This window comes from Paroedura picta, chromosome 14 (assembly GCF_049243985.1).
Source record: "Paroedura picta isolate Pp20150507F chromosome 14, Ppicta_v3.0, whole genome shotgun sequence".
Lineage (NCBI taxonomy): Eukaryota > Metazoa > Chordata > Lepidosauria > Squamata > Gekkonidae > Paroedura > Paroedura picta.
In genome coordinates, this window is record NC_135382.1 from 23751973 (window position 1) to 23763989 (window position 12017).

General features: G+C 46.6%; 1 protein-coding gene across 1 annotated transcript; it reads right to left on the minus strand.

The window, feature by feature from the left end:
- Window positions 1-2084: 2084 nt before the first annotated feature.
- On the minus strand, window positions 2085-4951 carry LOC143823719 (metallothionein). The gene is made up of 3 exons (XM_077310280.1): window positions 4735-4951; window positions 3427-3492; window positions 2085-2322 (listed from the first exon to the last, which is right to left on the minus strand). Exons 1-3 carry the CDS (start codon window positions 4763-4765, stop codon window positions 2228-2230), a joined length of 192 nt encoding a protein of 63 aa, XP_077166395.1. The 5' UTR covers window positions 4766-4951; the 3' UTR covers window positions 2085-2227.
- Between the last annotated feature and the right edge of the window lie 7066 nt (window positions 4952-12017).

Consider the following 12017-nt stretch of genomic DNA (forward strand, 5'->3'; position numbering starts at 1 on the left):
GTCTACTGAGGAGCAAGTTTGTTTTGTAAAAAGAAACAGATCTGGATAAAACCGACAGTATTTGAAAAGGAAGATGAATCCTGATCCTTCTCAGTTCTCATTGCCTTATTAGACCATCAATCTATTGCAGGACTAATTGGGCTTCTCTTGACTGCAGGAGTATCAGCATTTTGGGGGATTGTACAGTCTGTCTGCATGACCGTTGTACCATCTTGGATACATATTTTATTATATGCTTCCTGTGTGTAACTCTGCCGTATGAGAATATCTTGAGTACAACATGTAGGTGCTACTAGTCGGTGAAGGAAAGATTTTGGGTCTAGTCCTCTTAGGTTTAGTTTTTTCATGCATGTACAAACAGTCTTAGCAAAATGAAGTTTTTGGCAGGAAGGACATACAAAGGATTAGCTTCTCTACCACATAGGGTTGCCAACTCTGGGTTGGGAAAAAGCTGGAGATTTGGGGATGGAGCCTGGGGAAGGCAGGGGTTGAGGAGGTGAAGAAGCTCAGCATAACACTGCGATCTGCCCCCTAAAGCTGCCATTTTCTCCAGGAGGAACTGGTGTGTTGTCTGAATGTTATGATTCCACGAGATCTTCAGGCCCTTGCTTGGGGTCTGGCAACCTGGGTTAACCACATGGGTTAAAAGCAAGCGGGATGACCCCTCCCCTGCCCCATCTACACATCTCTGCAGCAGGTTCTAATCTGGCAAGCTGGGTTTGATTCCCCTCTCCTCCACACGCAGCCAGCTGGGAGACCTTGGTCTAGTCCCAGTCCTGGTAGAGCTGTTCTCAGAGCAGTTTCTTTCAGAACCCTCACAGCCCCACCTACCTCACAGGGTGATGGAGAAGATTGGAGGTCACATTGAGATTCTTTTGGGTAATGAAAAGCAGGGTATCAAAACCAAATCCTTTTCTTCAAGTAATACTCTACCTCTAGTTTTATTCCTAACTATTCCAACCTTCTTGCCTTTTCCTTTCCTTCTGTGTGTCTCTTTTTCATTTTTTCTGCCCTTTTGGCTACAAGAATCTTGAGGGATGGAGAAGCTGCAATACCCCAGCTAACTTTCCAGTTTTAGGGGGGACTCCGATTAGGGCTTCCTGCGGACCTAAATCTTACTGCCTTTCAAAAGCATCTGCTTTTAGTGAAGCACAGGAAAACTACAGACAGCTCTTTGCTTTGAGAAAAACAGTTTTATGGGCATCTGTGGCCAGAAATATAAAGAATGCTGTGTCTACTTAAGCAGTAGCAGGAAGCAACTCAGGTTGCAAGCGATCAGCTCTAATTTCCTCACAGGCTTTGAGGCAGAGTAGAGATTTTTGTACAGTAAGGGGAGTAGCCCTGCCTTGCCAATTTCCTGCTTCTATTGGCTATAAGAACACCACAAAAAGCCCTTTAAAGGTATAGCTCAGGCGATTGTTGTATAACTTGTCTACCGTCCCCTTCCTTTGGTGCCAAAATAGCAGAATGTTTTGCAGTACTGATTAACCACACCACTGCCGAAGTAATGGGAGCATAAGACTGGGCTGAATACATTCTTAACCTAGTCTACCTTACAGGATTGTTGTGAAGATAAAATGGGGGAGAAGGATATAATTGGATTTTGATCCCCAGTGGGGAGAAATGTAGGGTATAACTTATGTTAATGCATATTAGGTGGGCATTTGTCAATGCTGTATGTGTTACTAGAATGACTAGTTGTCAGCCTGGTGTGGAGCCAGCATGGCACAGTGGTTTAGGGGTAGTCAACCTGTGGTCCTCCAGATGTCCATGGACTACAATTCCCATGAGCCCCTGCTTGGGCTAGTCACCGTTCTGTTAGGACTGCTTTCATAAAACTGTTCTGCCAGAGCTCTCAGCTCCACCTAAGTCACAGGGTGGCTTGTTGTGGGGAGGGGAAGGGAAAGGTGTTGTTAAGCAGCTTTAGGATTCCTTCAGGGAATGAAAATCAGGGTATAAAAAACCTCTCTGCTCTTCATCAAACAGATTCATGTACTGCATTCCTATTCGAACACCTGCAAGACTCGTGGGTTGTCTAATGATCACTATTTTTAAACACAGGTTGAAAATGAACACAAACAGACTTCTCTCCTGTTACATCACAGCTTTTATTTTTTTTCTCTCCATCCCCCCCAGCATGCAAAACTGCTACAAAATACTCATGGTGGTCAAAGACTCAGCTTTCGGACCATACAGAACTATTTACAAGGAACAAAACGGTGCATTTTTAGCTGCAACAGCTACACTTGTTTGACAGAGGTTCTTTGCAGACACAGCCCTTGGCACAGTTGGTGCAGCCGGACGGGCAGCAGGAACAGCAGCCTGGAAGGATCCAAGAACAAGAAGTTTAGGGCAGGGGTTAGGGATGTTTCACTCATTAAGAATCATAGAATAATAGAGTTGGAAGGGACCTCATGGGCCATCTAGTCCAACCCACTGCACTATGCAGGACACTCACAACCCTATCGCTCATCCACTGTAACCTGCCACCCCCTTGAGCCTTCACAGAATCAGCCTCTGTCAGATGGCTATCCAGCCTCTGTTTAAAAATTTCCAAGGATGGAGAACCCACCACCTCCCGAGGAAGCCTGTTCCACTGATAAACCACTCTGTCAGGAACTTCTTCTGGATGTTTAGATGGAATTTCTTTTGAATTAATTTCATCCCATTCATTCTGGTCTGTCCCTCTGGGGACAGCATTTAAACTACTCAAGACAAAAGAACCTACAGTAGTGATCCCTAGTGTGGCCCCTGTGGGCCTTGTGGCAGCCATTGGTGGTACCCCAACATCCCAGGCGTGGTGGACGAAAGCAACACCAAGTTGGAGCCAACTACGTTGACCCCCTTCATGGGGTTTTTGAGGCTAAAGAGGCACAGGGGAGGTTTGCCACAGCCTGCCCTCTGCATAGCAAGCCCTGGACTTCCTTTAGCATCTCCCATCCAAATATTAACCATGGCTGACGCTGCTTAGTTTCCAAGAACAGGGAAGCTTGGGCCTTTGCAGGTGGCCTTGTGGGCAAGAAGCCAGAGCCCCAATCCCTCAATCCAGAGCCTTTGCACCTGTAGAGAGCTCCCATACAGAAACAGCTGCACAAGTTGCAAGATGACACTTGGGTTGCAACAACCTCTGTAACTGGTCTCAGCATCCCAGAGCAGCCGTTTTGTGCATTTTCAGCCATTAAAAGGGTAACCCAACCCAGCAAGCAACATGTTTTAAAATCCTGACCCTTCTTTTCAGGCATGGTGGTTAAAGTGTCTGACTAGGATCTGGGTTTGAGTCCCCCCCCCCCCTCTTCCACGGAAGTTTGCCGAGTGGCCTTGAGTTTGGGATGCACACTCTGCCTAAGCCGTCTCACAGTGTTATTGTGAGGGTAAACTGGAGGAGGGGAGAATGACAAGGAGATAAACGAAGTTAAGCATACTCACTTTTTTGGCAGGAAGTACACTTGCAATTTTTGCATTTGCAGGAACCAGCACAGCTACAAGAACCACCTGAAGGGAGACGAAAAGAGAACTTGAAAATGTGACATGGTACTACGGAAAAAAATAAAAGTCACGCATATGATAGTTCACTGCCAGGAGAACAGTGCCCTGTCTCTTAGACAAGTTGAATGCCTTTAAAAGGGAAGCTGATATCCTTCTCCTTTCCCCTCATTTTTACAGCAAGCAACTAAACCTCTATTAAAAGGGGCAAGAGATTGTCTCTAGGCCTGTTGGCATTTCCATCACACCTGTGCCAACTGGCAGCAGAACAGCCATAGTTGGCAACGAGGCCATCTACTAGCATCACTGCGCAGGAAAATGTGGACTAGAACCCTTTGGGATGTTTCTTCTGAAATTCTTGCCCTACAGCTACAGAGAAACAATCAAGGTACAGAAATCTTTAGAGGCAAGTCTGCATAGAGCTAATCAGAATAGTTTGGGGCCATCATGAGCAAGTAGGGTTTACTTCCAAGTTAAAAAGGTACACCCTCAGCTATAGGATTTTTACCACTACAAGGGCCAGAATTTGTTTCTTCCCTGGTCCTTCCTCTATAAAGCCATAAATTAAGAAGCAATCCTGTATATCATTGCAACTCCAACTTGAAGCAATCAAGGTTTAAAATTTAGCTCAGGGCGGTTTACACTGAAGGCTTATATGTTCATTTATAACCTGCTTTTCTCCCCAATGCAACTTCAATCACTCTCCATTTCTCCATTTTATGTTCATTACACCCCTGTGAGTTAGGCTAAGCTAGGCTGAGTGTATGTCACTGGCCCAAGGTCACCCATGGCAAGCTTCCATGGTACAAGTGAGGAGCAGAACCTGGGTCTCCCCAAGACTCATCTGACACTCTCAACCATTACCCCATACTGGCTCTCATGCTGCACAGTTGCAACTTAGCTCTCTTATAACAGTAGTACATAAGCAGGAAGAACTACCTTAAGGCTTAAAGAACTACCACAAAGAGGGGGGCGTGGCTCAAGAGTTAGAACCAGCACTGGAAAAACCCCTGGATAAATGGAACAGGGGGCAAAATTGTGCCCCACTGGGAGTACAAATTAATAGCTTATCCTAGACAACTGTGATCCAGTGGTTCTTCTAGCCTAACCTACCGCACAGGGCTATGAGGACAAACCAGGGAGCAGAAAGAACCAAGGACACCCTCCTCAGCTTCTTAGAGCCCATTCAGCAACAAAACAGATAAGGTCAAGTCAAAGCATAGGCAGGAAGGGATCGGGGGAAAGCCTCACCGGTAGCACAGGGGCAGTCCTGAGGATCCATGGCTCGCAGAGGCGGTTTTGCAGCGAAGAGCTGGTAGCAGACGAGTGATGCGATCAGCTGATGCTCCTGAGGCTGCTCGGCTGCACCTTTATAGCCGCCAGGCAGCTGCCGCGCGGGTGCAAAAATTCCTGCGGGCGCCGCCGCCGCCGCCTCCTCCCCCTTGCGCACGCCGCCCGCCTGGGTTGTGCACGCGCCTCTCGCCGTCTCCTTGCCCACGAGGGGGCCGGGTGCAAAGCAATGCACGCTCCTTCGCGCGCGCCCCCCCCTTCCACCCTCGTGTGCATTCGCACGTACTTCTCGGGTGGCCTTGGACCGTGGTGGTCTCTGCCTGCCTTGCCCAACAGTGGGAGCGCGCGCAAAGTTTGCGCAATCCCCCACACCCCCGCGTGTTGCAATGTCCTCTCCTCCCCAGAATTTCGGGAAGGCAGGAAAAAGGAGAGGGTCTCAGCAGCAAAGAGGTCTTGGGGGATGGGGGTGGGTAGCTGGAGGCAAAGGTCGTCTGGAGAAAGGGACAGCGGTGATTGAGTCCCTGATCGGAATGATGTTCCTGGAATGCTGGGACCTCAAAAGAAGAGATGGCAGAGGTGGGAAAAGTGCATTAGACTGAGGGCAACCGAGATGATGGTCGGAGCATCTTTCCTAAGATCCCGGCCTGGCCAGGGGAATAGATATACATTGGTTTTTATACAACTGCCTATATCCAGACATGCTACAACCAAGCAATTCTGCTGAATGCGTCATAACATTTTGCCACTCATGCTCTTGTCTGGTATTGGATAAATGTTTGCCACTGTTTTATGCATTTATGTTGCCTGTCTAAATATTTTCCCAGGCAAGGGTCTGGGGCTTTCGTGTGAAAATATACAGCTAGTTATAATATGCATAAAAGTCTACAACACAAAAATTAGTCCATTTCATTTAGCAGTTCCTACCTCAAATAAAAGGATCTTCCTCAATAATTTGTTGTGTTTCTTTCTATACTCTATCTACAAATATATATAACACATAAATGCTAAGGAATATCTTATAATAACAAAACAATATCCAAAAGCCCCAAAGGTTCAAAACCTTTCTTCTAACTGACATCCATAAAAGTGGCAAGTTCTGTTTTCCTCAATAGATCAAGTTTGTGTTTTTGTCCCCTCAGCAAGTCAGTTTCATTTGCCTTTGCAGATCTGGCCATTTTGCCTAGTTTTATACTGACTGCGGAAGTCCAGAATATTTCAGAATATAGGATTCAGACGTGTGCAATAGTTTTTGAAAATGTGAGAGATTATGACAGCTAGGTGCAAAAGTTGTACAAGTGCAAAAGTTTGCAAAGCTGTCAATGCCAGGATGTTTTGGAGGCCATTAATTAATACGATTAATACGATATGATTAATTAATTAATTGATCGAGTCAGTGTGATTTGATGGCATATCATACAGACATGGGTGTAAATAAGCCCTCTGCTTCTCAGTGGGATAAACATTCAGTGGGACAGCCCCCTCCAGGCCATAAATGAAATCCTCAATATTCCATGATTCTATAAAACAGAATTATTTTGTCCTGCCCATAGCTGTGATGTATAGCGTGCTGTCATATACACTCAACACAGCCGGTAAAATCTAGCACTTGGTGCACTGAACATCATTTTGTGTAAATCACTGCAGTGACCAAACTTGATGTAGTGGTCAAGAGCAGTGGCTTCTAATATGGCAAGTCAGGTTCAATTCCCCACGTCTCCACACGCAGCCAGCTGGGTGACCTTGGGCTAGTCACAATCCTGATAGTTCTGTTCTAACAGAGCAGTCCTGTCAAAGCTCTCTCAGCCCCATATGCATCACAGGGTGTATGTGGTGGAGAGAAGAAGGGAAAGTGATTGTAAACCACGTTGAGATTCCTTCGGGCAGTGAAAGGCGGGGCATAAAAAAACATATCTTCTTATTTTTCTGGCCTCAGGCTTGACATTTATTTGCAGTCTCATGGATGAGTCCTGGAAACAGAGCCTGTGAACATGGGAACAACACGTCCCAGAATTATTCACAGCCTGTATCTGAGCCTCGGATGGGGATGGGGTGTTCTGGAAACCAAAGAGAAAGCTCCCCATTAGGTTAAACCCCATTAAAACTATTAAGAAAAGAAACGAAACTGTGTTGTCCCACTATGAAGTCTGTGTGGGATGGTGGTGGCTCAAAGTTTGGGATACAAGCTCAGTACAGCAAGTAGAATCTTGCCCTTGGGGCATTGAATCTTATTTGCTGTTATCATTTAATGACAACACCGATCTAGGAATATTAGTTTTGTGGAAGAGCTGAGTCCGGTGGCACCTTTAAGACCAACTAAGTTGTATTCCCAAGCTGAGTACCCAGCTTGCTGGGAGTAAACTGTAATGACTGGGGAAGGCACTGGCAAACCACCCCGTATTGAGTCTGCCATGAAAACGCTAGAGGGCGTCACCCCAAGGGTCAGACATGACTCGGTGCTTGCACAGGGGATACATTTACCTTTTACCTTTAAGTTGTATTCCAAGGTATAAGCTTTCCTGTGTATGCACATTTTTTCCAATACAATGAAACAGAATTTCCTCGACCATTCCATATAGGTAGAAGGTGGGCAGTAAATTAATATACAGCATAATGAAGATGTTGGACAGATTCCAGGACCAAACAGAAACAAAAAGGTTACCATTAATATGGGTTAAATTTAGATGGGGCTGAGAGAGTTCTGATAGAACTCCTGTGTTAGAACAGCTCTAGCAGGACTGTGACTAGCCCAAGATCACCCAGCTGGCTGTATGTGGAGGAGCCGGAGAATCAAACCCAGCTCTCCAGATTGAAGGATGCTGCTCTTAACTATTACACCACACTGGCTCCCTAGTATAGTAAAATGAAATCAGAATATGCTTTGAGTCTCCTTTCCTGAGATATCCTATAGCCTGTATAGTGTTTGCAACCAATCTTTACAAATTCTATGGGGCCAAATTTAAATGGGTAGCCGTCTTGGTCTGAAGTAGCACAAAAAAAGCAGAGTCCAGTAGCACCTTTAAGACCAACAAAGATTTATTCAGGGCGCGAGCTTTCCTCAGACTAAGAGTGCCTGCACTCGAAAGCTCACGCCCTGAATACATCCTTGTTGGTCTTAAAGGTGCTACTGGACTCTCATTTCATTATGGGGGCCAAAGTCTTCCCATGAAATCTGAGTCTTGCGGCACACTTAAAATCAGCTGAAGTTAACGGGTTTCGGAAAGCACAATCTTTTAGGGATTGCCGCGCTCCCGTCTGCGATTATGCTGCAGTAAAAAACAATCAGAGTTGCTGTTGGGGTGCTAGTTTTTTTTGCAGTACGCCCGGAAAACGCGGAGAGGACAAGACCTTCTTTCTGTGTAGCAATATGGAAGTTTTCCCAGATCAGAGAGTACAGGGAGTCAAGCACAACTGCCACACAATTGCACAGCATGTGCTCAGCCTCCCTTCCCACGCATCGCCAGAAGGGTCTCTTCTCCACCCACTCCCCTTCCTCACCCAGCAATGCCACGCGGGCGGCTGTGTGCAAAACCCCCCACCTCCCCCGGTGGGTTCCCAGACCGGTGCCCGACCGCTTGCGCGGTGTGCAAACACAAGCCCCGCCCCTAGCACGTGGCAAACGTTGTCATTGTCACACCCGCGCCGCGCACAGAGACGCCGAGTGCAGTGTGCAAGCTCTGTTTGCAGCCGTGCCTTCCGGGAAGGCGAGGGCGCTGACTCATTGGTGACTCAGCGACAGGGCGACTCCGGCGCTAGCCTGAGGTCCGGACTGGGCCTTACTTCCGAGTAAACAGGCTTCACGTGTGCCATTACTGTGTGTGCCTGGGTTTAAGACGCACTGAAGTCCGTGGGTCTTAATTTCGATTCAATGTCGAGATGACTACTCTGCCGAATTGTCTTGAGCCTGGAAGAGGCTGGGGGAAGAGAGTGTGGGGGTCAGAATAAACAAGCACGGCTAAAAGCAAAACTTCTAGATGACGGAGAGCATCAACACATGTGAAAAACCAGTACTTGGCATGCCCAACATCATCCTTGTTCAAATCCTGAAAAATGCTCAGAGGTTGATTCATATAGACAAGGCTGGATGAGTCTTGGAGTGCAAATGTATTTGTGTGTTTATTTGTTTGCTAGTTGTGATGCCAATGCCATTACTGTTGGCTCAAGGCAGCTCACAACAAATAAAATTTGCAAAATAGAAGAAGAGTGGGTTCCTTTCTCTACCCGAAAGAGTCTCAAAGCAGCTTGCATTCGCCTTCCCTTTCCGCTCCCTACAACAGACACCCTGTGAGGGGGGTGAGGCTGAAGAAGAGTTGGTTCTTATATGCTGCTTTTCTCTACCCAAAGGAGTCTCAAAGCGGCTTACATTCGCCTTCCTTTTCCTCTCCCCACAACAGACACACTGTGAGGGGGGTGAGGCTGAGAGAGCCCTGATATTACTGCTTGGTCAGAACAGCTTTATCAATGCTGTGGTGAGCCCAAGGTCACCCAGCTGGCTGCATGTGGAGGAGGAGCGGGGAATCAAACCCAGCTCGCTAGATTAGAAGTCCGTGCTCCTAACCACTACTCCAAAAGCTCTTCCCACCCTCCCAATGCCCATCAGTCCCAACCCCCCCTACACACACACACACACACACACACACACACACACACAGTTTTTCTGGCTCCAGGGAGATTTAGCACTTTCATTACAGAAAGCTGGTTTAGACCAGGGGTGGCCAAACTGTGGTTCTCTAAATGCCTGTGGACTACAATTTCAGGGAAGGACCAGTGTAATTGTAGTCCACGGACATCTGAGGTAGGTCTGGCTGAGAGAACATGGTTGGCCTAGAATCACCTGGTGAGTAGCCATGAAAGCATGGGGTGGGGAGGAGAGTGGAGTCAAACCAAAGAATGTTCTTTTGGAAATAGGGGATTCTGGTGTAAGTACCACCTCATGAGAAGGAAGGACTCCATGGAGAAGAGCCTAATGCTGGGAGCGATTGAGGGCCAAAGAAGAAGGGGACGACAGAGAATGAGGTGGCTGGATGGAGTCACTGAAGCAGTCGGTACAAACTTAAATGGACTCCAGGGAATGGTAGGGGACAGGAAGGCCTGGAGGATCATTGTCCATGGCGTTGCGATGGGTCGGACACAACTTTGCAACTAGCAACAACAATAACCTAGGAGATATCAAAGGGCCGAAGGAGTAAATGTATACACTCACCCAAACCTACCTACAATTACTTAACAAATGCAGTCTTAACAAAAAAAGGAAGCCTTGAGGCAGCTTTAAGGATAAATAGATTTATTGAAACGAGCTTTTGTGGGATTTGTGAAGGTCTTGCTCAGTAAACTTGTTCTCTTTTATGAGGCTCTTTCACCTTGGCTACAGGAAGACAAGCATGTCTACTCCTAAGTAAGTCCTGTTTATTCAAGGGAGCTTGCTCGCAGGTAAGCGTTCTTTGGACTGCAGCCCTGCAAGGTTATCTCTCTAGAGTCTGAACCTTTGTGCTGGTTTGGGGAGAGGCAGGACAGCAGACAGAATTGGGACCCGGAGCTTCTACATCAAAGGCAGAGGACGTCAAAGGCCCAGTAACAAGTAAGGGATCACATTGTTCTGCAGTGTTGCTCAGGGAATTCCCCCTTGGGGCAAACACAGGATCTCCTGCTCTGCCTTGTAATCCTTACGTAACCAGCATGTTCCAGCCAAGTCCCTGGCTCAAGCAGTATTTTTCCCTCCTGTGCAGAAGGAGGGATTTCACTGAAATGTACTGGTGTTGCTGACCACTCACACACTTGGGTAGCACAAAACAAATATGTTGAATTAAAATTGTGTGTGTGCGTGTGTGTGGGACACACAACATGAAGAGGGCCACATGAAAGGAGTTCACATCAGTTTTAAAAAACTTCCCATACAAATGCCTTCCTGACACTGTTTTTTAACCTGTTTCTTTCCCACAGCTGTTTGAAACAAACCGAAGCAAAGGGAAACAGCTGGAAAGGGGCTTGAAGGGGAGAACTATCATCTGAAGCCCCCCTTCCCTCCCTTGATCTCTCATTCCCAAACCACACTGGCTCTCGGGTAGCATTCATTCTTGGTATGTTTACTCACAAGTGCCGCCTTTTGACTGGAAATAAAAAGGTACTATGTGTTTGTTTAATTTTGCAACCGGTGCCTGGCATTTGCGGCACAGACCGCTCCTGGCAGAAGCCCCCGACAACACACAATGTTCCTATGATGAGTTCATGTCTCAACCTTTTTGATGATGATTGGAAATGAAACAGGAACCCTGCCTTTACCTCAAAGTTACATAGCTGAATCACGCCTGACACGAAAGAGGACACCCACTGAGAGAGCTCACACCTTTCCCCCTGATTCAAAATGGGTAGCCGTGTTGGTCTGAAGTAGCACAACAAAATCAGAGTCCAGTAGCACCTTTAAGACCAACAAAGATCTCTTCAAGGCGTGAGCTTTTGAGTGCAAGCACTCTTCCTCAGACTAAGAACTCCCTACATGACAGTGGGAATATAGAGCATAAATAATCCTGTTATATTAGTAAACTGTGTCATACATCCAAATGCAGCCATGTGATAATTCTTTGCCAAAACAGCCAATCAATCCCCTGGAATTCAGTTGTAGTTCACAAAAACATATAGGAGAAATAAAACTCTGTCAGTGATCAAAGGCTCCTTAATTAATTCCTTTCCCCCTGAGTTTATCATTTGGAGTCCCACCCAAAACGTGCAAGTGTCCTTGGTCAGCAGAGGGAAGGGAGTGTAAGGTGATACTATCCTTAGATGCTGGTGGCTGTTTGAATAAGAATGTGGTAACTTTATTCAGAAGAAAATGAATACAGAATAGGAATCACAGGAGGAGAGCCCTCTTGTAGATGTTTTAAGACAGAGGCCAGGGTGAGGAAACATAGGAAGACCTAGCCCCTCCACTGGTGGGCTGTATTCCATCTCCCCAGACATCTGGTTGGGGGGTTAGGCGGTGGCTGTGGGGGGGGGGTGATTAGATTGTTAATGTTTTTAGACTATTATTGGTTTTTATAGGATTGTTGTAATCCACTGTGAGCCAGCTGTGCTGGGAGCAGTGGAATATAAATGTAATAATGATGATTAAAAATAAAATCTGAAATCATCCAAGAATGGCATCAGATTTTTCAATGTTACTCAGATTTCTCCAATGGAAAATTTTCTGCCCCCCCTCCCCACAAATGCAATATAGAATTACTCCAGTCTAGGGTTGCATAGATAGGATTTCT

What these genes read in the sequence shown, in the direction of transcription:
- LOC143823719 (XM_077310280.1), bottom strand. Translation starts at nt 4,765, where the DNA reads ATGGATCCTCAGGACTGCCCCTGTGCTACCG. An exon ending in GGACTGCCCCTGTGCTACCG is followed by an intron (nt 3,493 to 4,734) that starts GTGAGGCTTTCC and finishes GTCTCCCTTCAG; the next exon opens with GTGGTTCTTGTAGCTGTGCT. An exon ending in GTGTACTTCCTGCCAAAAAA is followed by an intron (nt 2,323 to 3,426) that starts GTGAGTATGCTT and finishes GGATCCTTCCAG; the next exon opens with GCTGCTGTTCCTGCTGCCCG.